General features: G+C 40.5%; 1 protein-coding gene and 1 long non-coding RNA gene across 2 annotated transcripts; one reads left to right on the top strand and one right to left on the bottom strand.

Annotated features, from left to right (window-relative positions):
• The first annotated feature begins 177 nt into the window (after positions 1-177).
• Positions 178-5,572, top strand: LOC105356137. Its single transcript, XR_910377.3, has 2 exons — positions 178-491; positions 5,418-5,572. It is a non-coding gene; the product is annotated as an uncharacterized LOC105356137 (long non-coding RNA).
• Positions 1,013-8,667, bottom strand: LOC101155719 (E3 ubiquitin/ISG15 ligase TRIM25-like). Its single transcript, XM_004078789.4, has 2 exons — positions 6,957-8,667; positions 1,013-1,195 (listed from the first exon to the last, which is right to left on the bottom strand). The coding sequence occupies exons 1-2, from the start codon at positions 8,485-8,487 to the stop codon at positions 1,035-1,037; spliced, it is 1,692 nt and encodes a 563-aa protein (XP_004078837.2). The 5' UTR covers positions 8,488-8,667; the 3' UTR covers positions 1,013-1,034.
• Positions 8,668-27,708: the final 19,041 nt, after the last annotated feature.

Here is a 27,708-nt window from a genome sequence, read left to right as displayed (position 1 = left end):
AAATTCAAAAGGACACAGACTGACTGAGATGTTTCTGCTGTAAACAGGAACTCTGTCATTTCTGGAGTTCCAGGAAAACTGCCTCAGTTCTTCCCTCATTATTCCCACTTTTCTTCAGATTTCACACAAACTCTGGAATGAAAACACAAAATAATCAGGATGTTTTTATTGTCAAATTGTCACAACCAGGACTTGAGGACCACAAAAGATGACAGACCCAAGGAGTACGAGATCTTTAGTTTATTTAAAGGGGGCCAGAGCAGGCAGGATGTTATGCAGAATCTTGACACCAGGGGGCGTGGAGACAGACTGGTGGGAGGCCAGGAGTGAGGGGAGAGAAACAGACAGAGCAGAGTCCAGTGTTCATGGAAGGGAGGGGGACGCCAATTCCTGAATGAGGAAGTCCGTGACAGAGAGGAGCAGAGGAGATGTCTTACGGCTGAGTTTTGAGGCAGAGCTTGGCGATGACGAACAGGTGGTCCCAGCAACAGGTGAGTCAGTAACAGCAACTCAGGAGAAAGCTTGGTTCAGCACGAGCGGCAGGAGTAACGATAGGAAAACCCAGCAACTCAGACTTGAGAGCGAGGAGCGGAGATCCAGATTTGCAGACGAGCGGCAGACTGGAATACAGAGCGTGAGAGCAGGCTGGTGGTCTAGTAATACACTTAGACGTTCCGGCAAGGGACGGAGCGGTGCGACCGCAATATATACTGACGTGGGCAGGTGAGGAGAGTTAGCCCTGATGAGCAGCCGCTGCGGGGCGTGGCGGCGGTTGCCATGACACAAATGATCAGAAACAACTTTTCTCTGAAGAACAAAGAAATGAAAACACAAATCTGTAATCAAAAGTTGTCAAATGAAGCAAAAATTAAGCAACAAAAAAGACAAAAAGGAAGATATGAACGAAACATTAATATGAAATTTCAAAGTTCAAAGAAATTACAAGACAACAGATTTTAGTCCAAAAAGTTTGAGAATCATGTTCAAAAATGTCTCAAATGATCCAAAGCAGAGAATCACTAAAAACAAACATTTCACTTCATCACTTTCATGAACAATTTGAGTTTACAGAACTCTGCTGTGTCTCCATCATTACCATACAACCTCAGTCCAGCATGGAGCGTCTGAGTGAATGTGGTCTGGACTCTGTGGAGGAGAGTCATGCTTTCAGAGACGCTGTAGAAGGACAGAACACCTGCTCTGTGATGCTCTGTTATAACCCACTGCGTTTAAAATTCAGCTATGGTAACAAAAAATAAAAAACAGAAATAAGTTAGAACACTCTGCTACTAAACATTTGTGTTTCCTCACATATTTATTTTAAACTGGGTTATTGCAAACTCTGAAAGACCATCCCTTTTGGTGAACATCTATATCCCCCTAACATCTAACCCCCTTTCTTCTCCTTTACCAGAGCCCACCTTCGCAGGTAGCCTATTCTTTCTTTCCTCCAAAAATTCTTACAAAAAAACATAGCCTTAACTACAAAAGGGGTTTATCCAAACACACCTAACGTGCCGGAAATTAAATAGCTCCTTTTTGTAAGAGTAAACTCTATCCAACAAAAGAAGCCTTCAGCTCTTCTTTGTTAATCAGCTGGAAGATAGGACAAGTTAAAAAGTCCTTTTTTATGCACATACAAGGGTAAATATTAGGGATCAACCAAAGAAACAAAAAGTACATCGACATTCAACGCCGACACTATTTATAAAATTAAATACTAAAATCAGGGATTTAGATCTTGTAAGTATCAAGATTTTATGTTCTCTCAGGTGGCCGTGATGAGCGGCTCTGGTGCAGAGGTAGAGCGATAGGCCTCTGATTGCAGGTTTGGTTCCCGCCCTGCCAGCATATGTGTCAAAGTATCCTTGGGCTAAACACTGCAACCCACATTGCTCCTGGTGGTTGAGGTTTGGGCCAGTTAGGCAGCAGAGTCCTCATCAGTGTGGGAATTTAAGGGTGTACTCAGACTTGACACATTTGGTTCACTTAAAGTGAACCAGAGTTCATTTCCTCCGATAATCTGGAACAAATTTTCAGTCTGAATACACCCAAGCAGACCCTGGTCCAAGACTCGATCCGGACCAAACTAAGCGGACTCTGTCTGTACCAAATTCAAACTCAACTTTATTTATATGGCGCTTTTCATGCTACAGAGCATCTTTAAGTGCTTCCCAGAGAAAGAATAAAAAATAAAATAGGATAAAAAATATAGTAGTTAAAATAATAAACATAGTAAAAATAATACAAATAATATTAAATATAAATGATTTAATAAAACACAAAAAAAACCAACACATATACATCCCACCATTAAAATCAAAACAAATCAAATTAGTTGTTAAAATTTTATAAAATCAAACTATGTCAAAGCTTTACTAAAAAGATGTGTTTTAAGTTTTTTCTTAAAAACCTCCACAGTGGCTGAAGCCGTCACGTCCTCAGGCAGGCTGTTCCACAGGCGAGGCCCACAGTGCTGAAATGAGGGCTCGCCGTGGGTTTTAGTTCTGACCTTTGGGACCACCAGCAGACCTGCTTCTGTGGACCTGAGGGCTCTGGGAGGGTCATAGACTAAAAGTACATCTGATAAAAATGAGGGTCCAGTTCCATTTAAACTTTTATAAACTAATAAAAGAACCTTAAAATCAATCCTAAAGCTGACTGGGAGCCAGTGTAAAGACTTCAAAATTAGAGTAATGTGCTCCTTCTTTCAGAATCAGAATCAGAATCAGAATTTCATTTATTTTCATGTGCACAGCTTACACCGACATACGAAATTAGTTCCAGTACAACCTGAACATACAACAGATACACATGTACAGTTCAGAGTTGACTGAGGCTGCAGCAATAAATGGGCTGCCTTACTAGGATGGGTGTAGATGGGTTACCAATGGGGAGGGTCTGGGTCGTTGGTGACAGAAAAAGAGTCGTATGTCAACACTGTTGTTACAATGTGTAGATACAAGAAAAAAAGTACACCGTCTAAACACAGAAGCAAATATTCACACGAAACACAGTACACGAGGGAGGTAGTTAGGGGGGGGCCCTCAGTGATACACTCCGAGGGCAGCCACGGATCGGCGCCTCTCAGGCAGTGTTCACAGCGGGGGGGGTGGGGGGGTGGGGGGGGGGGTGGGGGGGTGGGGGGGGGGTCAAGGGGTCAGCAGCAACCTTCAACACAACAACGGTCATCACACTCTGGAAGCGAATATCTTGTTTTCTTGGAGCCAAGGACAGAAGTCCTCAGCTCAGAGGGGGGGTCTGATTAGATTAGATTTTTCCCGGCGCCAGCAGGTTGTTTGCTCTGCCGGCTGTGTCCTTGGCTGGTCCTTCTATTCGAGGCAGATTTGATCCGAAAAGTGGGCAATTTAGACCAGTCTTGCCTCAATCTGGATCGAGATCTGGATTGAATCTGGATCTAGTTAAGAGGCGTGCAGCCGAATTTTGAACAAGCTGCAGCCGGTTGATAAGGGACTGTTCCGGTCTGAATAAGAGTGCGAGAGTTAATGGGACTGTGACTGTAAAGCACTTTGGGCCTTACCACAAATTATTAAAGTGTCATAGAAGTTTGTAACAATTACCATTAGGCTGACTTTTGAATTTGCAGTTAAAACAGGGAATTACCAGACAGGTGTTATCAAATGTTGAATGCCTGCATCAACTGCTTACACTCCAAAAAAACTGCTCTGACAAGACCAAAACGACGATGTGGGGTTGGGGGTGCTCCTGTTAGAATGATCTGGATGCTGCTGTGAAACATCATCTTTGTCAGTCAAAAACATATCTAAATGACAACAAGGAACTGTTTTGTGCTTGATAAAAATAAGAATGCATTTCCTAGATATTATAGCATCTAAAGTTAGAAAGCGCTTAGCAAAGTTTTTTTTTTTTAGATACAATTAAACCCAGATATATCATACATTTAAGCTTATAACAATTTTGTTGTAAATAGTTTTAGCTATATTGTTATCAATGGTGTTGGAGACCACAATAATTCTGCCATTTGTAGACAGCAAACTAAAGCCAAACATGATTTTCTGAAATTAATAAACATTTATTCATATATTCAGCTGTGTCTCCATCAGATTTTCTTTTTTTCACAGCTAGGATTGTTATAACAGCATCACAGCTATGTGTGAAATTTCTTCAACACTTTAAATGGTCCAAAGTTTTAAAGAATGTAAAAAAAAAAAAGAAACAATCAGCCATATCTGATAAAACATGGCAGAAACTCTGAATAGTATATGATATATATGTTAACTATATTCACGTGTGCTGAAGAAAACAGACGTAACTCAGATTACTCAGTGCAATGTGACATTGGGTTCAGAAGAGGGCGCTAAATGACAAAAAAAATAAGAGTTTAAAGGGAATGACAACAATTTAGAAAAAAAAAAGTTCAACTATCTTAGTTGCATGAAATGCTGGAAGAAGTTTTGAATGTAAGAAAATTAAAGGAAAAATGAAGGTTCAATTCCCCGTATGGGTGCATGTGACTGAGGCTTTAAGCGAACACAGTTGTGTCTTGTAGTTCCCTTGAGGCTTCTTGAAAAAGTAAACAAATCATTGTCGTGCGTTATATTATATTTAAAATTATTAGGTTATTAACCGGACTCAGACCTGAGTTTACAGGTTCATTTCTAGGGTCAGGCGTGCGTCTAACACCAGTGAAATACGGTTTTGGGTTTATCCACAAAATAAATCAAGACCATCAGGGCTTTTAAGACCACAGTAGATTAATTACCTGTAAAATGTCAGCTTTATTAACACTTATAAAATAACAATCACACCATTAAGACTATGGTAGGGGTATAGTGATTCACTTTACCAACAATTTGATTCATATCATAATTTGTGGTTGCTAATACGATTCACAGTCGATATTGGATTATTTTAGCAATTTTATCAGATTCGCTGACCTAAAATTGATCCAGGACATCTCAAACAGATTCTCAATAATCGGTACACCCCTTGCTTGTGCTGTCCACATGGTCCCTCTTTACATCGAGCGTGGAAATACAACGTGTGGCTGCACACCATTACCTATCCTAACAGACCTACAGTGAACATAATCTAGATATTTAGTTATAAACTTAACAGGCATTTTTATGGATGGTTGAAAAAACAATTGAAGGCACTAAGAACTCACAACCTTTGAACTTTGACAGTCATGCAAATGGACATCCAAAACAGTATCAATGGGCCACATGTCATGGTGCCTCTGCCACCTACTCTCTTTTTTTTTTGGACGCGACCAGCTGTCTTCAATTACCTCATCTTCGCTGCCGCCTTCTTAAGGAGCACCTGGATCTTCATTCGACGCCAGTTCGTTGTTCCTCCCACGGTGCTTAGTCTGGTCTGCTCATGCGTGTTGCCAAGTTTCGCTTTACTAATTTCACCTCTCGCTCCGCTCACAGGAAAAACCACCACGGATACTCACCCGGTCGCCCTCCATCTTCTCAGTTGGCTCGCTCTCGGATTCTCACTGCCATCGCTCTCCAGCCAGCCCCACCATGCCACCCCCAGAAATCACCATTCACTTACTTATAGTGAATTAAATCATTCTAACTTACCTCGTGTCTCTGAGTCTCTTTCCGGGTTCCAGTGCTTGGGTCAATCTAAAATCTCACGATACCATGACACCACAGAGCCTGCGCTCCTGGCACAATGGTGTAGTGGTTAGCACTCTCGCCCCACAGTGAGAAGGTCCTGGTTCAACTCCTATTGGGACCTTCCTGTGTGGAGTTTGTTCTCCTTGTGCATGTTTGGATTTTCCCTGGGCACTCCAGCTTCCTCCCTCAGTCCAGAAACATGCTTCATAGGTTGATTTGTTTCTCTGAATTGCCACTGGGTGTTCATGTAAGAATATGTGGTTTTGTGGCTCTGCAACAGACTGGTTACTTGCCCAAGGGACCCAGGAGCAAACCCAACAGTAGCTGGGTTTGCTCCAGCAACTCTGTGACCCCAAAAGGGATTCTGAAGATGGATGGATGAAATGTGGATATGACACACTGGTCTCATGTAGTCGACAGAATCCAAATTCCAACATGATTTAAAACAAAACAGACCAGAAAGAACACAGTCAGACAAAATAAATATTATTAGAAACTTTATTCATTTCTACAACGCACAATCATTTTATCTTAATCCTCTTAAAAATCAAACACAGATTTTCCCACTATTTAATTAGCATTCGCAACATGTGAATCTCAATGTCATAAAAAAATGCTAATGCAGCTGGTCCTTATGAGAGGATATAACCATGTGAAAAAAGGTTGTGCAGTGTAGCCACAAAGTGAAAATCTCAATACCAACCAATGATGGGTCACTTGATTGTGTTTGCCCATAAACACATGGGATATTTGCCAACCCTGTCATCACAACTTTTCTTTGTGCAATTGGCCCATTTAACCCATTAATGTGCTGCTGGCATATCCATCTGGCTAAATGCAACATTGAACTAAAAAAAGAAATCTGTCATATGTTTACATCCAACCAAAACACTTACAATTAACTCACTTTTTTCAACCTGGTAATACACTTTGACAAAAAAAACAGAACAATCTGAAGCAATTTGGTAGGGATTAGGATTAGGGTTGTAATGTTATTTTGAGACACCTATTAAATTCCATATGCTTAAAAGTAAAAGTACCCAATCTTTAACAATATCAATCTTATGAACCAGCAGCATTTTTTAAGCAAAAACATTTTTACTTATGTAGTTAAAAAAAGATCCAATTAATGTTTTAACATACAGTTTTTATGCTAGTATGATTCTGTTTTCTAATGCACATAAATGTAATCTTTTCTCTGCTTGATCTATTTGAGTTTACAGAGCCTTGCAGTGTCACCGGTTCTATACAACCACAGTCCAGCATGGAGCGGCTGAGTGAATGTGGTCTGGACTCTGTGGAGGAGAGTCATGCTTTCAGAGACGCTGTAGAAGGACAGAACACCTGCTCTGTGATCCAGGTACACTCCTACTCTGGAGGAAACAGGAGCTGAGATGGAGGTCGACATACTGTTGTAACAAAATCTGAAACTGTTTTGGTGGTAGTACAGGGCCAAGGATTTGTCATTCCAACCAAAACGACATGCTTCCCCATTACCAGATCTGCTGATGTTCCTGTATGTAACTGCCATAACAATTCCCTCTGCTCTCCACTCCACCTCCCAGTAACAGCGTCCAGTCAGACTCTCTCTGCTCAGAACCTGCAACAATCCAGTGAATCGGTCTGGATGATTAAAAAAGGACTGTTGTTGATTCATCACTGTCACCATTCTGTTCTCTTCTGTTAGTAACAGATGTGTGTGTGCTGTGTTTGGATCCAGTGTGATTTGTTGTGAATATTTGAAGAAGTCAGCTCTGCTCTTTGGTTCTGGTTCTGGCAGTAAAACATCCACATGAGTGACTGTCAGTGAGATGTTTGTCCATTCCTCTCTCAGAATGTCCTGCAGTTTGTCTCTGAGCTCTGACACAGCTGCTGTCACATCCTCAAAGTATCTCAGAGGACGGACATTGATGCTGGATGAGTGTGTGGACTCACTGAGTGGTGGTAGTGAGGCGTAGTTGTGCAAAAATTTGCTGTAATCCTCTGTGAGTGAGAGCTGCTTCAGCTCAGCGTCTCTCCTCTTCAGCTCAGTGATCTCCTGCTCCAGCTCCTCCTGAAGATCTTTGACTCGACTCACTTCAGTTTGCTGCTGGGATCTGATCTGCTGCTTCACATCACAGCTTCTTTTCTGGATGAGACGGATCACATCAGTGAAGATCTTCTCACTGTCCTTCACTGTTTGATCAGCAGAGTGATTGATGGCCTCCACCTGCTGTTGAAGCAGCTTCACCTCCTTCTCTCTGTCCTGGATTCTCTGCTGGATTTGTTGTTGACTCTCCTCCAGCTCTCTCTGCCTCTCAGTCCTTCCTGCTGCAGCTGTTTTATATATGTCTTTTACATTCATAGGGCGAAGGAAATCATTGTAATTCTGATCATTGCGATAGAACAGCTTCATCACCTCATCATGACGGGAGCGGTTGTCCTCCTGCAGGTTCTTGGAGGGTTCCACCAGCTTGTGTTTCTTTAATGGTGCTGCCACATAGTGAGGTTGAAGGTGTTTCTCACAGTAAGATGCCAGACAGATCAAACAGGACTTTAAGGCTCTAACTTTCCTGTCGGTGCAGACATCACAAGCCACATCTTCAGGTCTAGTATCACATCGATCAGCAGGAGAAGCTTGGAGTCCAGTCTTCTTAAATTGCTCTGATAGCTCAGCCAAGACTGTGTTTTTCACCAGGACAGGTCTGGGCGTGAATGTATGTCTGCAGTGAGGGCAGCTGTAGATTTTTTTGTCCTCCTCCTTATCCCAGAAGGTTTTGATACACGTCATGCAGTAGCTGTGTCCACAGGTAATAGTCACTGGATCCTTGAACAGTCTTTGACAGATCTTACAGGAAAAGCTCATGCTGTTGAGCTGATTTCCCTGCTGAGCCATTTTTTATCCTTCCACAGCAGCTCAAACAAATGGCTACAACAGTGCAGAAGAAAAAAGAAAAACCTTACTGTGGAGGAATCACCTGAATCAGAAAAACACCTTCCAACATTAGCTGCTTATTCCACCAAGTTCTCAGACCCATGCACCCACGCTGAAGATGTGTCAGCAAGTGAAGAAAGAAATGACTTGTAGGAGTGACACTGCATTTTATTGTGCGGGTGTGTCATGCAGGACTTACAGCATTTTTCCAAACATTAGAGGCAGTGCGTGAACAAAGCCCACATGAAATGTGAGTGTGTTGTCAGAAAATAGTGGAAAAACTGTGTGCCTCCAGACCAGAATAGGCTTTAAATATCTGATCATATCTTTGCAAAAATATGTTTGAAACTCTGCAAGATTCACACCATGTGTTCCTGCTGATGCCATAGAGTCAAACCAGTTTCTGGTTTGTCTTCAGGCAATTTTTACCTAGACATTAAGAAAAGGGGCTATTTTTAGCTGTGTTTTTTTTGTTGCTTTTGTACACGTCAGGAGACGTTCAGGAACCAGTCATTCAAAACTTGTTACTCCCTGTGAGGCGTGGGTACAGTAGGCAAAAAGTCTACCTTGACAAAGAATGCTGCTACTTTAAATAATATTTCTTTAGTAAAAGTAAAAAGTTGTCAAATAGTAGTAGTTATCAAATAAAATCATCAAAGAAATTAGTATGTTATAAGAAAAACTCAAAAACTATGAGAAAAAATCTGATTTGACAGTCTGGAATTAATAGAATCAAGCAGATCAAAAATATAAAAGTAAAAATTTCTGCTTATCATATGTGTCTTGTCAGCATTTGAGAGTTTTCAGTTCATGTCTGACCTGGCATGGATCTAAAACATGAAGAACCAATCAATCACTTGATTTGTTGATCACCATTCATTAGCATAAGGTGATGAATGGTCAAGGTGCTTGACATGAGCCATAAGATATGGATCCTCTCCCTCTGGGTCGGCTGGTGTTCAGCTGCTGCAGCTCTATGGGAACCTGCATCGCCGCTTAGCTGTGGTGGGGCCGGTCCCCGCCTGTGATTCTGCCTTTGGCTTGCTATGCAGATATTCACAGAGAGGAAGCTCCCAAAGATTAACATTTCCATCAGTTAGGGGGTGGGGGGTTGTGTGTAGCTCCAGGGAGGGGGCTCTATTTTAATTTTCGTGCTCACTTTTACAGTATTTATTTTGTTTTTTCTTGTTTTCTTGTTTTATAGGAAAAGTGCTACATAAATAAATTTTGATTTGATTTGAGTTTGATTTGAAGAGACACTCAGCGGCCACTTTGTTAGGTACATCTTTCCAGTACCGGGTTGGTTCCGCTTTTGTCTTCAGAACTGTCTTAAACAATCATGGCATAGATTCAGCAAGGCACTGGAAACATTCCTCAGAGAGTTTGGTCCATAATGACATGACCGCATCCCGCAGTTGCTGCAGATATGTCGGCTGCACATCCGTGATGCAAATCTATGTTCCACCACATCCCAAAAGTGCTCTGTTGGGTTGAGATTTGGTCTGTCGAGGCCTTTTGATTACAGTGAACTTATTGTCATGTTCCGGAAACCAGTCTGAGATGATTCCAGCTTTATGACATGGCGCGTTATCCTGCTGGAAGTAGCCATCAGAAGATGGTACACTGTGTTCATAAAGGGATGGACAGGGTCAGTCTGACAAAGCCGTGTCACAGGTTGCAGGACAACTCCTGACTCCAGCCTGAATTGTTTTTTTCCCCTCTCTTATCGCTCTCTTAGCAGATTCTGTAGTTCCCATCAGACACAACCACTTACATTTCACCACACAATAACAGTCAATTTCATTTAAATCTAAAGGTTCACACTTGGCCTTTTTGTTTACCATCCAGGCTTCCCACCACAAACAAAAAGGAGGGGCTTCACATGTCAAAATTCTTAGCGAAATGTTACTTTTCTGTCTAAATAATTGAGATGTCTATATCTTGTGTATATATTCCATAAGTCAAAAATCCTGTTCAATATGTTTCTGGTTGTTGGTTTATTTTTAAGAACTTTCCGAGTTCCAAGGTAGAAATTGGTTTTGAAAAAACCGTTTGATTAATTGGCCTGTGGGAGGGGCTAAGTCTTTATAAGAGGAAACCCTTTTCAATTTGGGGAGAGACATTTTTAAGGAAGATACGCCTCATGGGGTGAATCTAAAATGGTTGAGTAGGTTGTATCTCCTCTTTTGATAAAAAAGCCCTCAACCTGCACTCCAGACCAGGTGGTGGCGCTAATGCACCAGCAGATCATCTTGACCATGTCTACATGCCCCACATGCATTGAGTTGTTGCCATGTGATTGGCTGATTAGAAATTTGCTCGAGCAAACAGTTGGAGATCTGTGTCCAATAAATTGGCCAGTGAGTCAATATAAAAACAGGTTAAAACATGAAAAAATCATGAGACACAACAGATTAAAAAACAACAACAATAAAAGATGAATATACAATGGAAGGAAACACTGTGGCCAATACTTTTAGGATTATAGATTAAAGGTTAAGTGAAAAAATACAAATGATAAACCATCAAATACCTAAAATTAAATAAATAAATAAGTTGATTAAATGAGTTATGTAAATGGTTAAAAAGAGGCATCTTTAATTTACATTTAAAAACCTTCACAGATGCAGAAACTCTCAGATCCTCAGGTAAATTATAAATCAACAATCTGCAATGATTAATCACATTGATCAATGAATGATCCCACAAAAAAGGCCATTTTCTGTGAAGTTGGACTGTCCATGACTAGACAAAATGTGTGTGAGCAGTCAGCAACTAACTGTTTAGTCAAAACAAAGCATGTGACATGTTCACTGTTGGCTCAAACTGTGCCCTTCTCAGATTCTTGACGTCATCAATGTCCTCTGATAGAAGAGTCGCATTCCAGACAAACCAGTAATGGGAAACACTGCTTTGACAACGACTTTAAATAACTGGTTCCCTTTGTACGAAGTTTTAGGCGTGCCAGGACAGTACATTCATGTCCTCTGAGCTTAAGCAGGGGCCCCATCTATTAGTCATTTTTTCATCCAAAAACTTCTTCAGTTATAACTGACTGATAAATACGACACCTGGTTTGTCCACTTGACTTAAACACAAGGACAAAGTGCTGGTCACGTTCCAGAGGACTCTATGGAGGTGACTTCTGTTTAGTCAAAGCTGGACTGAGATAACTTACCATAAATCATCTTCAAAGGATCTTGGTCTTGTTATCAAGTCTGGGAGTCAGAAAGATTGAATAAATCGACAAAAAGATTCCTGCTCAGACATTCACCATCATGTTGTTTGCGTTGCCACTTGCCTTTAACACTAGAACGTCCAGGATTTTTCACTCCCCCTGCAATGTCCAGAACACAGCCAAAAGGCTGGGTGGCTCAAAATGACTAATTCAACAGCCTACAATTAGCCACCTTTCATTTGTAAATGCAGCACTAACTGCCTGATCATCTGGATGAAGACAGTACAATGTCCTCGCTAACCACATCCTTTGCTCAGGATAGGGTGGGGGAGATTTTCTGCTTTAAAAGAGCCTCCAAGTTCTGACAAACTTTGACTCCCAGTGTGTCAACTGAAAAACAAAGATGCCTTGATTTTGCTACACTGAGCAGACATTGAAAATAATCCTGGAGCAAGTCAACCCATTTGACTCTGAGTGAGGAGAGATATTCCTTCAGCTGGACTCATTTCTCATTTGCTGATTCTAGCAGTTGTCTATCCATTCATTTTCTGTGCCTGCTTATCCTGGTCATGATCACAGGGATCTGCTGGAGCACATCCCAGCTAGTCACAGGCAATTGGGGAGGGCTACACCCTGGATGGGTCACCAGTCCATTGCAGGGCCACATAGATAAATAACCAGGCACACTCACATACACACATAGGAGCAATTTAGACTACTTTAATTTAACCACGTGTTTTTTGGACTGGGTAGGCAAAGGAGGCATATTTGACATGTTTTTGAATTTATAGTTTCAACTAGAATTTATCTAAAACAATAAAATTTAAAATAAACAGGTGAAACAACATATATCTTCACGTTGCTGAAGGTTTGCATTGCTCAGATCTCAGAAATCAGATCACAGATGAGGAGATTTCACTGCCATCAGAAAAGAGAGGACCACAGAGAGGAGACACACTGTGCCAACAGAAAAGACAAAAGATGGCACAATGTGGCATGAAGAACAGGTTGGGAAGCCTCTCCATCACAGCACAATTGAATGTTACACTGCTGAGGAAGAGCCAACTGCTTTGGTCAGAAATAAGGTGTCGACTCGCTTACAGAGTTTCCTGTGTTTCCTCACTCTGGACATGCTTCGGACTATTAAGGACTGTGTTGTTCAGCATGGACGTCAGACAGAAGACAACAGCTGATTCATGGCCGTCCCTGAACTAATGGGATTCATCGTCATCCTCCTTTTGAGGGGGGGATAAAACTTCCATCCATGCAAAACGCAAGATGGTCTGCGAAAATGGGTAATCCACTGATCTCCCAAATTATGTTCAGAAACCACTTCAAAGACATCATGGGGCATTTACACTTTGATGACAAGGGCACGCGCATTGAACGTGTTGGGATGCACAGGTTTTTTTGCAATCTCCAATTTTTGTGGGTTTGTCGTTGCCAACTGCATCAAATCTTTCAACCCAGGCAAGATTCACCGGGAGCTTCCACAATCAGTGAAAAAGCTCACACAGGTACATACGGGAGCTGAGAAGGCGAAAAAGGACAACTGAGTTCGGTGACAAGTTCCCACACCTGGCAAAGGGAAAAGGGCAATGTGCCAGGTGAATGGTCAGACTGCACTTTGTTGATTGCTACAAGTATAACTGTGACAAATGCAGAAAGGAGATTGTGTGGCAGTGCCAAGTATGTGCAGACAAGTAGTGGGTTGAAGATATTACTTTGACCACATGATTTCTAGGCTTGTACATTTCAGTATTATGTCTGTAAAGAAGTGTCTTTTTTTGTATGAACAATAAATGTCAGCCAAAAACGAAAAACCAAACTGTGGTGACCTCTTACTAGAAGTGACACAAGTGAGGGGAAATAATGAAAAACTTGCGCAGCCACTTGGCTTGTCCTTTTTGCACACCAAAAAAACAGCCTAATGGCTGTGCTGTTCATGTGCAAACTATGTAGAGGGCTGTCCCCCTTTTTTTGCTGTCCCCTGGACGTTGCAGGTAAAAAAGCCAAATGGCTGCTCTACGGATGTTCTAGTGTTAAACTTTTAGTCAACAACAAAGAAATGTATTTCCTTCTTTATAAATAAAGAAATCATCTGAGGCCCTTTCTTTAAATCAAATAAAGGGATTTAGGTTCATATCCATTGTATCCTTCCATGTCCTCCTGACTACCAGCAATGCCACTTTGACCTCTGCAGAGGTCAAAACCTAAAAACCACCCAACCATTGCATATCACTGAATTAACTCCTTTTAGTATCCACAGACACACAGACATTTGGGGCTACTCAATGACACAGATGTGAAGGGTGGGGCTCTGGGATTGTAGTTGTTGGTGGATTAAAAAACAATTTGGCTGCGCACATTTTTTTTTGTGTGGTAGTCAGGAGGATATTCTTTTCGAACTTGTCACAGAGTTATGAGGATACTTAGGAGGTGTTCCAACTCCACCTACTGGCAGGAAAGTAAAGTTTCCGTGATGTTACAACATAACAGTGGTAGGATAAAAATATGAGTGTCTGTGTTTGGGGAGGGAATGACATTTGTAACCAACAATGTAGTGTAAATGGAAGTAGTTTTAAAAATATACATTTCTATGATGTTTTAGTCAGTAAATGCATTTTTGCGTTGGCCAATATGCTTTCTTTCCTCAGGATAAAACACATTTTAAAAACAAACATTATGTATTATTGATCTAAAAATATTGTTTTTAGTTTCAGAATCACATTAAAGCATAAAAAGCTGCAGATTAAAGAATGACTACATTCAGGAATATGTAATTGTATTCTTGTCTACACATTTAGCTGAAGAACATGCTTCAAAATGTAACTTGATTTACTTGTAAATGTTTTGAAAGAAACCTTCCTGTGTTTTTTTTTTTATTTCTAGTACTAGTGGCTCTTTGACCCCCTCCTTTGTGGCTCTCAGGTTAAAGAAAAATACAATGTTTTTCATTTTTAAAAGTAATCTATTTGTTGGGCCACACGCCGCATCAAGCAAAACAAAACAGTCATACAGTTTAGACTTTATTCAACTCATTCACAAACAGTTAAGGCACAGTAAGCAGCACTCCGCCAGGCTCATGACTACCCATGATGTTCCCACCATCCATCAAGCAGTTAAGCTTTGGATTACAAAAGTTGATCTATTGGACAGATTTTTTTAATGAGGTGTATCATAGAAAATCAATTTGAGGTCAGTAAGTACAGAATTTATACGTAAGGGGCAGATGATTATAATAAAATACAAGAACATTTGAGGATTTTAAGTGCACCCTATGATAAAAAAATTTAAATATGATTATGTAACTTGAATTTGTTAGATATACAAATTTGACAATGACAATAGAAAAAACAAATAAATAAACTGTCATGGGATTGACATTCAACTAGTCCTTCCTCCATGTTATTTGTGTCATATACTTATTTTTAATCGTGAAAGATAAAATGTTAAAACTTAAGTATATTTCTCGCTTGAATTCATGGTTAAAACTTATTTGAGATCAATATGTGTCATTTTTTATTAACTTTATTAACACACAAACTTAGCAGTTGAAAGTGTAAAAAATAAATACAGAGCTCAAAGGAAATTCCCAAGTAGCCCTACTTATAAATCACATTGTAACACTCTAAAATCATTCAACAATGTCAAATTCATACAATTATTTTAAATTCGTAGAATTGAGAAGCAGGATTATTTAAATTGTATTATTTTATTTGAATTGCGTGGTAGAAATCAGTTTACTTACTAACAGGATTCAAACTGCAGTTGTCATTTAACCACTAGAGGGCGACAGAATCCCACAAATGAACTCTAAATCAACAGAAGACACATTTTAGTCAAAACAATATAAAAAAGGGAGATCCCTTAAAATATTTTTCAATGTTTTTGATTCATTTTGGAAATGTCTTTACTTTGTTTGGTGTCATGCAAGAAATTGGTCTAAAGAGACTTAGTAGATGCTAATTTCTCAGTTAAAGCAGAAAATCAGTCTTCAGATTGCAAATGTCTGGCAAAAAGGATGAGATGATCATTCTCCTTCAACATAAAAAGTAGCTTGTAATCAGTCTTTTTAGCATAGAAAATGTGTTTCTCCTTAGGGACTATAATGGGCTTTCTTCTGTAACCATTGTTTCTCTTTATTTAGTTTTTGAGCAAACCATTTTTTGGAATTCTCCAAATGTTGTTGGTTTTTTTTTAGCAACTGTTACGTTGTCTTATGGTCCTCCAGTGATTCCTGAAATATTATAGCTTTCCTCAGTTTTGTCTTTCTAAAGGACTTGCGGAATCCTGTGAACAATAAAAAGTCTTTCATGTGAGCACAACATTGCTAAGGATTTGATTTTGAATACATGAAAATCTGCCAACTAGGAGAGCTTTGGTAGGCCATCCAAAACCCAAGACGTCTGCCATTTTCTTCAGCTATTTGTGAGACACAAACACAAGTAATTCATGTTTTCGTGGTTGGCAGCGTGCACTTAGCGTCAAGTGGAAGGTTTGTGTGTGGTAAAGTATGAAGACTTGATTGAAGGCTCCAAAGGTTTCCACTACTCTCTGCGTTTATGAAATTCTTGGTGCCAATCATGTGTGTGTGTGTGTGTTTTAACACATGCTTGTAAGCACTAAGGAAAAAAAACAGATTAAAAACATGAAACGATTAAAGGTTAATAGGACAATTTTAAAAACAAAGATTTTCCAAATCAAACACATTCTTAAAAAGCAAAATTTCATTAAAGAACTGCCTTAACTACATACATTATAGATTTTCCACTTAAACCTTTTATAATATTTCACACAATTTAAAGGACATCTGTAAACCTTTATAAAGGTAAAGAGAAAACCATCCTCTGTGTGTATCAGGATGACCAGATGCAAGATGGAGTGAAGAGTTTTACAGTTTTTGTAATCCAGTTCTGATCCGATAAATTCTTTTCAAGTAACAAAATCCAGTGTCTAGTAATGAATGATTATCTTCAGAAATCATTCATTCATGATTTCACTAAACAGTAACGGTAACAAATATGTAATAATCATTGATTATTATTAGAACACAATATCACATTAAACCAGTAATTATTGCTACACATTGCATATTAAGTAAAGAAAATCAATAGCTTATTAACTGTAATCATAACATTTCAGTAATCATTATTGTACATTAGACAATGTAATACTCATTGGTTTTAATTAAAAGAGCTTTAATTATTTCCCCACAATGAAGTTCAAACATGTATTTGGAATTATTCAAACACCTGTTGTTAAAAAAAAGCATTGTAATTGTTTTAGTGTTGATGAATACTCTCATTCATCCAGGTTGATTCCATCACAGTAGTAGGTTTAGGGGTTGTCATCTGGACTTGGTTTTTAAAGATGTGGACATTTCACCTCTTATCCAAAAGGCTTTGTCAATTCTGAAATAGCTGGTAAAAGAGCTGGTATATATGCACTTATAGGGGGAGGAGTCAGACCTGAAAGTGGATAGTTTTGTTTCCGTTGAGTAAAAGGTTATTAGGATTCCTTTGTCCTCAGCTGGAGTTAGGGAGACAGTGGCTACCCTCCCCAACCTGGTCATCTCTTTCAGCTGTTAACGACCCAGATGAAACTGGTTCGGTTTGTTTGGGTTTCAGAACACTGCTGTAAATGGATGGAAGAATAAACCTGAGACCACCATTCTTATTAAGAGAAGGTTTATACTTTTTTTTTTTTTTTTAACTTTTCCTGTCCAACAGCTGGGCAGACAGATGAGAGCTGAGGGCCTCTTGTGTTGGACATATTTTACTTTAACAAGAGGGGTTATTAATCTTCAGACAAACCAGAGGTATGTCTGAATAAACCCCTTTTGTAATTGAGGCCAAACGTTATTAATTTCAATCATGTCTGAAAATCTTTGGTGTTGGACCGGACGGAAAAGGAAAGAGGGGAAGAAGAGAGAGGGACGCTAGAGAGAGGGGGGGGTAGGAGGGTGATAATAGGAGGGGAAGGGGGGTAAGACCATAAAGCAGCATAAAGCAACAAGTTTACTGGTTGTTAATCATTATGGTAAGGTTCAAATGTATTACAAAAAGGGCGGGGCCTATCCACACACACACTCAAATGTTATCAACACACCTGCTAGCTGCAAAATGTCCACCTGTCGACATGTACACAAAACAGATAGTGTTCACACGCATACTTATGCCTTAAAACCAACTAGTGTGAAATATTTCAGTCATTCAATCATGCAAACTGTTAGTGCAAAGGTGAGCTAACACCTGTGCTCAGGTGAGTGTTTATGTTCTTCTAAAATGGATGGTGGAACGTGGAAAGAAGGAGGGAGAGTGCCCAGCCATCCCCACCCCAAGACCCCCACCGCAGCAGCAGCGGCAGCCGGAATCCCCCCAACGCCACACGGGAACCGGCAGGGAACAACCGCCGCCCGGGCGACCAAGACCGCCACCCAGGCCAGGGCCAGCAGGACCGCCGCAAGGCCCCCAGAGCCAGAGAGCAGGGAGGCACGGAGGGAAAGAGAGCGCCGGCAAATAAAATATGATGGTAGAATTATAGAGCTTGTCCATGAGTGGCTTCCACTCCTGACAGACTCTACTAAAAAGCAAAAGCAGACACAGACAGTGTTTCCTGCTTTGGGATTCTGAACAGAACATATCTTTTCATTCCAACCAAGCATGCCTAACTTTTCAATCATCTTCTTCTTGACATGTCTCCAATGCTCTGCAAGCTTTTTTCTACAAGATCTTTGATGGATTAGAATTCCTTTAATTGCAGCTTTGGGTGAATGCTCTTTACTAGCTCAATCTTATTCCAGTTGTTTCTTTTTTTTTTTTTAGCAAGCTGCCAGATGTAAATAAGCAGCTGTCACTTGGATGTTTGAGACACATATAATCCAATCTGCTCTTCCTCTCTGACATTCACAAACTGCAAGTTATCGCTTTTATCCCACTTTCTTGCTACAACACTGAGCACCAAACAGACCTTTAGTAAGCATTCTTAGCAGCTAAGCCAGGGGTGGGCAAACTTTTTGACTTATGGGCCACAAAGGGTTCTAAAATTTAACAGCAAAGCCCGATCAGGAGCAGATGCCTGGCATGTTTTGGTAATCCAACTCATAAAAGAAAAAACAAACAAACATGAAATCTTGACGAAAACATGCTTGAATTTTTTATTGAAATTTATTTTAAAAACTTTGAAATTGTAGATTAAGACACCCTGAAAAATAGCAAATTACCCATTTAATGCACCATGTGGTGAGGGAACTATCTGTAAAACCTACTTTTTTAAAATTCAATCCATTGAACATTTAACACATTTATCAGCATACAGTACCGTCCTTGACTGTTCACACAATCAACGTAATCAGCCAATTCAGATGTTGACTTTAATGCGTTGCATAATGGTGCAAAGCCGCAATAGAATAAACCTTGTGCTATCCAAGGCATGTTAACATTGGGAGTTGGGTCATCTAGACCCACAAGACAGTGCGCTGAACCTTTTTTCTTCTATATGTGATCTTCACTGGTGTCCATGAAATCCTCTCCACCTTTATCCACCTTTGTCATGGTAGGGAGAACACGTTAATGTAAGGATCGGGTCATCTGGACCCCATAGGATAGCACAAGGGATAAGCTAATTTACGTTGATTGAGTACGCACTTTACGCCTGTAAAGTGTTACATTTAAGCAAAACGGTGCTTTGACCACCCCTGTCTTTCCTCTGATGCCTGTTATTGACCCCTGTCTGCCTCACAGGGGTTTAGCTTTGTGGACTTTGAGCTGAGCTAATAAACCTGCTGTCCGCCTTTTCTTGTGACACTAGGACAGGCACTACCGGATTGTTTCAGTTTTGCACTGTTTCATATTGTTGTACCTTAAAATCACTAAAAATGGACATTAGAACTTGAAAAATGTGAGTACAGAATGCACAAACAGAAATGAAAGTACTGAAACTGTAACAGCATCAGAAGAGCAAATACAGCCAAGCACCACGGCAACGAGCATATCGGCTCTGCCTCTCCACGAAGTGTCCACCACTGCACAGCCACAGCAGCCCTCAGATTCATTCGTTGGGCTCAGATGACCTTGAAGTTGATAAACCCAAACCAATGCCCCTTGAAAATTATCCACCACAATAAGCCTCTGGAAAAAACAGTTTTTCTACTTCATGGAACCAAAACAGATCAAGAATCAGATGCTCAAGAAAATATGATCCTGCATACTGTCAGGCAGACAGTTCATCACAATTTGATTTTTGAACTCTGTGAACCCTGTTTATGTTTCATTTTACATTCAACGTATGAGTTTCTGTTGTGTGAGTTAAAAAAATATCAAAAGTACAGCCCCATCCCAAAATGAGCAAAACCAGCTAAACTCATCTGGAGTCAGATCTAGTTTGGGGAATTCATTGTGCCTGAATACCATAAGCCTATTGCTGATTCATAAAGAGTCACAGTTTGCATTTCTGTAGGGATCTATTGATACACCTTTTAATATTGGCTTCTTAAAATGTATTTATACATTAATATGTAAAAAAATTCCTCTTTTCATTTTCATTGGCCCTCAAAAACAGAAAATTAATAAGATCTGAGGCTGTATGTTGGTGCTTCAAGAGTTTCCATTCAGTTCACAAGAAGCAAAAACTCCAAAGACTTTTATTTACTTAAATTATTCTCAGGCTCCAGTGTGTCACGCCATTACAGACTTACTCTGAGGATCTGCTTGTTTATCTTAACAAACTCTAATGAACACCCACCAGTGGTGACCTGTTTCCAGCAAGTAAAGTATTGATCATTTACAAAAGCTCAACACCAGAATGCCATCCACTGATGTGGATAAAAACATAAATAATGATGCATTTTTGTGTTAGTATTTGCACTTTACTTTGATTTAATTGAACAAACAGTGACAGTCAATCTGATTACCTCTGCAGAGTTAAAGCAGAGAACGCTGAGCTACATGTTTCCACACACTGCAGTTTGTGTTTTATTCATAAACAAAGAGTTATTGCCATCATCTGTCTACCTGTCTGTCAGTCAGCCAGTAAGGCAGACAGTTTTAAACAACTACACTGCCCTAATCCCCTTTTTTACAGTGTTAAGCCACCATAGAAGAAAAAAAATATACATATTGTATATGAGAATTGAGTATAAAAAAACAACAACAACATTTTCCTAGAATAAAGTCGTAAGACTACGAGAAGAAAAGTAGGAAATTTATATGAAAACACAGTCGGACAGTAAAAAGACTTATTCAGGTATATACAAGAATAATGTTGTAAATACCTTTTTTAAAAAGTTGCTGTTTTTCAAGGTATAAGTCCTGTTTTTGAAAATAAAATGTAAGAAGCTTCACAAAGTGTTTTAATAAATAAAATCAATCATTCTCCCGTTTAATTTATGTTGCAGACAATTCGGCTCAACAATCTCAGTGAATCGACTTTCCTTTTTTTTTTTCAAAGTACAACTTTATTTATATGAAATTACAACATTATTTTCAAAAAAGACTATCCATGTCAAATTACAACTTTTCAAATCAAACATTTACTATTTAATTCCCATTAAATGTTGACTTTATTCTAATAATCAAACAACTTTATTTTCATAAAATCTTCACTTTTTTCTCATAATTGCACATTTTTTCCTTATATTTTAACAACTTTCTTTTCATTTGTTAATGTACTCATTTTTCTTTTCAATACTCTGTCATGTATTACTGTGGGTGATAAAAATGTGTGAAAATGTAAATTATCAAACTTCACTTTCCACACAAATTTTATGGAACATAAAATGTGTCTTTGAGTTAATCTTTTGTAATCCAGATTTTCTGTGTGCAGCTGTGTTTGCTGCTCAGAGCAGTTTGCACATGACTTTTACCTTAATAAACCGCTTGCAGCGACTCTCCAGCTGCTCCGGCATTTACTTTTCCTGCAGAGAATCTAATGCCATTGTGTGGCAGCTCAGCACATTTGGAAAAATACTTTTTTAATTAAAACTTTCAGCTTTCAGTAAAAGTTTAAGAGACCTCAGAAAGAAGACAGATATGAAACCTCAGAGGACAATAATTCTTTCAAATGCAAATCCAAAAGATAAACTTTAACAAAATCTTTCTTATTTTTTATTTATTTTTGCTTTTCTCACAACTGTGAGCCCACAAAAAAGAAACATCCCAGACAGTTAATTTGGAGCTCACTTCAAATGTAAAAAAAAATAACTGTAATTTTACTGAGAATTTTTGAGGCATTGACCTGAAATGAATTGGACAGATAAATCACTACAATATCCTGGAATAAGACAACAACCAAACGCTTCACAAGTGCAGTGTTTTCCCAGAGTTTCTGATGACTTGAAGACACAAGAGCTGCCTGTTCTGAGCTCTGTCACATATTTGTGTTCTCTGTTTCTCTGGGACTGAAATGGTTTTCAGAATGTTCCACATTTTGTCTGAATGACTCTGGGTTAGGTGGTGTTGAAGTTAATCTCTACATTTAAAGAAATTCCCCAAAAACCTGATGAGAAAACTACTACTGGCTGTTGTTCCGCTGGTTCTGTTTAGCTGTGGATCAATGTGGCTTTGACAAAAACATCTGGTTTATCTCAAGGAGTTTTAGACAAATGTTCTGTGAGTGGATGAGACAAAAGACAAACTGTCTGGAAGACTTGGAGCTGTTTTGTGAACATGTGTTATGTTGTAATAGTGTACATAATTTATTACTTACTTACTTTTTACTTTTTTCTATTTTTGCACATTTTTTGTATTTGAATACTTGCACATTTGGGAAAACCCCTCACTTTTGCACATTGCTGTCACTTTTCTTTTCTCTGCTCTTTGGAACTGCTGTGACAATTTAATTTCCCCAATGTGGGATCAATAAAGAATATCTATCTATCTATCTATCTATCTATCTATCTATCTATCTATCTATCTATCTATCTATCTATCTATCTATCTATCTATCTATCTATCTATCTATCTATCTATCTATCTATCTATCTATCTATCTATCTATCTATCTATCTATCTATCTATCTATCTATCTATCTATCTATCTATCTATCTATCTATCTATCTATCTATCTATCTATTTACCTGGAGATAAAGCCCTAAGAAGTAAATGCCCCCTTACCTAATAACCTTTTCGGTTTCTGCAAGTTTTTGGTGCCCTGAAGGTTTGTCCCTTGAAGCTTGTACGGCCACCTAAAGAGACGTCATAAAAATGGTCAAGACTTAAAACATCTCTCATTTTCGTTGATGTGGTAAGCGTATCATGAAGCCTTTGCAAGAAGAATGTAAGTTGTGTGCACTTATGACACACAGGTGGTGCAATGCCACACTCCAGTCTTTAGTAAGATGTTATTGGCTACTTACTGACCACCGGAAATGCTGCATGCACTGGATGTGTAGGTGATATGCAAGTGCCCATAGGATGCTCACACAAACTATTCATTTTTAACAGTCAGACTCCACCACAAGAAGCAGACGCTTATCACATGAACACCACTAACAGGCCTCTTGCACAGTTCGCAGGATTTGTGGGGGGTTGGAAAAATATGTCCAACATGCCTGCGTCTCACCTACTGCACCCTTACTTACCCTCACATGTTGTTCAAGTGTTCGCAACAACCTGTAGAAAAAAGTGTGCATGCTTTATACCAGGGGTCGGGAACCTTCTTGGCCGAGAGAGCCATAAACGCCACATATTTTTGAATATAATTTCGAAAGAGCCATACAATAATGTAGTGTCCCTTTCCCACACTGAGGCACGGAGACTTAACCTCATTTAAGGTTCTTTATTCTGGTTACTGTAGACCGCAGCAAACGGCCTACAATTAATTCAGCAACTCCTCAATCTCTCCCGCCGAGACAAGAGCGCTTCTCCCAAATTAATATTCCCTCACTGCCGCAACAGCCCACCCATTTCCCTTATACAGCCCATAGCTGAACCCCATTGGTTCAAACTCCCCAACGACAGGCTGAGCGACAGAACTGAGGGCCAATCAGATCTCTGCATGATGCGTTCAAACGGAACTTATAACGCGACCCAACAGCCACCCAGTTAAACTCAGTCCGCTACAATATGTTTAAAACTAAAAATAGAAGTCAATATATGCATTTGATGTAATTTCAACACTTTTAAATTACAATCAGTCTGTGGATTCTTTTTAATAACATTGTTATGCTGTTGCTAATAAATGATTATTGAGTATTTCTTAGCATGAATGTGACTTCTGGTGCTGCGTGGTAGTTTTGCTGATGGTCTTCTCCGGTCGATACGTGGTGAGTTTCAGCTTCATCAGGCGTTGAGACTTCCAACCGTTAAACGTGATCATAGGTTGGTCGGAATGTTCTTTAGATGTGAGAAAGACTGCTGACATGCAGACGTGGAGCCAAACACACTCTCACGCTGCACCGACAATGTGCCCACCACCCCCCCCCCTTTCTTCCTCACACATCCCGTCCCTGCAACTGCGCGCTCTTGAAGGCCCGTACACACCGGGACGAATATTCGCCAGGCGTTATTCGCCAGCGTTTTTCGCCACGTCTTGTGTGTTCACACCCAGGCGATTTTCGCTGACGATGAGCCGAGCGAACATGCAATTTCATTCCCTGACATTAGATGGCGCTTAATGTAAACAGAAATACTCCTGTACACAAGGTGGCGCTGCGCAACTTTACGCTTCTTAAAGTCGCTTTTCACTCAGAAGAAGAGAGCAAGTATTTACGCGCTTGTCAGAATCATACAAAGAAAACATGAATATTTCAAGCACCAGTAGCTCCAACTGGTGCTTGGTTCGGGGATATTTTAGAATGTCCGTCATTATTTCTTCGCGGCAGTGTAGACGCTACTTGGCGTCTAACTTCTTCGCTGGTATGTGTGCTCAGCAAGGCAGTTTTGTGTTTGAGCGCCCCCAAGTTGTGTTTTACTGTAACTTCAGAAGCTCCAGGCACGTGTGCAAAAGCGCCATTCTCATTGGTCGAATAGATTTCGACGCGACGCGTCGAAAAAAAAAAACGAACCCGAGGCGTTTTTTTTTCCGACGCTTTGGCACGTGGCGTTTTTTCGCCTCGGTGTGCACACTCTCATTGGTGCCCTTTGTTTAGTCACAAGGCGTTAAACGTCGGCGAAAATCGCCGGCGAAATTCGTCCCGGTGTGAACAGGCCTTCAGAGACGGTAGCGTGCAGTTGCAGGCACGGCAATTCACAGGTTTCCGGCTGGTACTAGATAATAGTAAAATGATAGTGCTGGCGCAGATTTTTTTTCTCCAAGCACTGCTACCTCTGGCATCGCATCGCGCCTGGGAAGGACTGGTCTAATGAAAAAAAAAGGTTTTATAGTTAAAGATTTGTCTGCGAGCCAGATGTGACCATCAAAAAAGCCAAATATGGCTTGCAGCCATAGGTACCCGACCCCTGCTTTATACAGACTCACAGAGTAATCTACATGTACAACTTTCATATTTTGTGCATGCAACCTCCTTGTCGCGTACAGATTTGCACATTATTTGCCAGCAGTAGTCACACTTAGGCTGCCTTTACACTGCATTGTTCAAGTGACCCAATTCCGATTTTTTCCTCTCATGTGGCACAGATCGGATATGACCGGTGAATGTGTAAGCAGGACAAAAGCGCATGGATTCCGTTTTTCTAAGATCGGATACAGGCCTCTCTCATATGTGGAAATAAATCGGATATGTGCATTTGCGTGTGCCATGTAAGCAGACAAATCGGATATTCCCCAGTAAATGCGAGTCGTACGTCAGTGATGTCAATTCAGGACACCACCAACTGAGATCACATGACTTGTTAAGGTGCTTTTTGTGCGCTGATTTTGCTGTCAGCGTGTTACCTTTCAGCCTCAGGCTTCAGACCGTAGTTGGAAACCGATGTTATGTCCGGTCCGGTCCGGTCCCGGTCGGGACGCAAACGGTAACTAATCAAGCGGGACACCGTTGCTATGGAACAAGCTAGAAGCTGTTTATTTTTGGGGGGGGGCGTGTATGATGGGGACAGTGTGTGTGTGTGTGTGCGCGCGCGCGTGCTTGCGTGTGTGTGCGTGTAACTTAAGGAGAGGAGAGCGGGTGTGAGCGCAGAGCGGGGGACTGTTGGAGAACCGTAAATTAAAAATAAGGTGTCTCGCCCAAAAGTTTTGGAGTCTTTCTTAGCCCACTGGAGGCTGAGGGTTCAGAACGGAAAAGAGAACCCCGAGGAATTCTCCCGTGTGTCATTGCTCAGGAAAGGTTCAACACTTGGATCGAACTGTTAGTACAGCACAACGTCTGCAAACACTTCCTCATTCAAAACTCAGAGAGAGCACATAAAGGCCCGTACACACCGGGACGAATATTCGCCAGGCGTTATTCGCCAGCGTTTTTCGCCACGTTTTTTGTGTTCACACCCAGGCGATTTTCGCTGACGATGAGTGGAGTGAACATGCAATTTCATTCCCTGACAATAGATGGCGCTTAATGTAAAACAGAAATACTCATGTACACAAGGTGGCGCTGCGCAACTTTACGCTTCTTAAAGTCGCTTTTCACTCAGAAGAAGAGAGCAAGTATTTACACGCTTGTCAGAATCAAACAAAGAAAACATGAATATTTCAAGCATCAGTAGCTCCAACTGGTGCTTGGTTCGGGGATGTTTTAGAATGTCCGTCATTATTGCTTCGCGGCTGTGTAGACGCTACTTGGCGTCTATCTTCTTCGCTGGTATGTGTGCTCAGCAAGGCAGTTTTGTGTTTGAGCGCCCCCAAGTTGTGTTTTACTGTAACTTCAGAAGCTCCAGACACGTGAGCAAAAGCGCCGTTCTCATTGGTCGAGTAGATTTCGACGCGACGCGTCGAAAAAAAAAAACGAACCCGAGGCGTTTTTTTTTTTGACGCTTTAACGCCTGGCGTTTTTTCGCGTCGGTGTGCACACTCTCATTGGGGCCCTTTGTTTAGTCACGAGGCGTTAAACGTCGGCGAAAATCGCCGGCGAAATTCGTCCCGGTGTGAACAGGCCTTAAGACGGCCGACCAGCCCTCCTTCTTTTCCTCCCCCGTGCATCCCGTCTGGAGCGCCCAAGGCAACGCCTCCTTCCGTCGCCGCCTTGCCTCCATGACAACCGCAGTCACAAAAGTCCAAAGGATCTCCGTGGAAGGCGGAAATGCTGCTACGTAGTCCTCAGAACGTCTACGTTTGACAGTTTCAGCATTGTATAGTGTAAATGCAAAAATCAGATACGGGTCACTTTTAAAAGATGATGTAAGCGGGTCGTCAAAAAAATCGGATAGTCAGAAAATCGGATATGGGCATCAAGACCTGCAGTGTAAAGCCGGCCTTAAGGGCAGTTGTGACTAAAGCTTAAACTAATTCAATTAGAACAGCCAAACATGGAACTGATGGTGTGATGTTTAGAGGTTGGTTTCTTGCAGTTTCAGGACTCCAATGAAATCTCTCCAGTGTGCTCCATCTGTTCAGGATCTTTAACCCTTGTGCTATCTTAGATGACCCCACCCTTACATTGATGTGTTCTCCCTACAATGACAAAGGTGGATAAAGGTGGAAAGATTTCATGTTATCCATGGACACCAGTGAAGATCACAAATCATTGAAGAAAAAAGGTTCAGAGCACTGTCTAGTGGGTCTAGATGACCCAACTCCCAATATTAAAGTGCCTAGGATAGCACAGGGGATAAGTCAAAAGCACTCAAAAGCAGGTCAGAAAAAAGATCTAAACCCACCCAGAGGTTTATGATGTTCTATCAAGCAGTATGTGACATTATCGGATAGGACATGGGATGTTACTCTTTTAGAAAATGAGGCCTATATTTTACATTTACAGTTAAAGCTGCAACCAATCTGTCCCAGTTGGACAAAGTGAGCTGGAAGCTTTATCCCCTACCGAGTTTACTCGAGTGGTTTTAAATAAAGTCTTTGTCTCACAAGTCCAATCGAGAGTGCCATTTACATTATTTTTGTCTTCCCTTCCTCCTTTTCTTTTGTTTAATTCATGAGGCAAACTCGCTTGTGG

Source organism: Oryzias latipes, chromosome 17 (genome assembly GCF_002234675.1).
Source record: "Oryzias latipes chromosome 17, ASM223467v1".
In the NCBI taxonomy this organism is placed as follows: Eukaryota; Metazoa; Chordata; class Actinopteri; order Beloniformes; family Adrianichthyidae; genus Oryzias; species Oryzias latipes.
The sequence above is the reverse complement of the archived record's forward strand: the minus strand, read 5'-3'. Positions and strand labels throughout refer to the sequence as shown.

Coding starts and splice junctions, on each gene's coding strand:
- LOC101155719 (XM_004078789.4), bottom strand. CDS start 8,487: ATGGCTCAGCAGGGAAATCAGCTCAACAGCATGAGCTTTTCCTGTAAG. Junction 1,196..6,956: donor GTACCTGGATCACAGAGCAG/GTGTTCTGTCCT, acceptor ATCACAGAGCAG/GTGTTCTGTCCTTCTACAGC.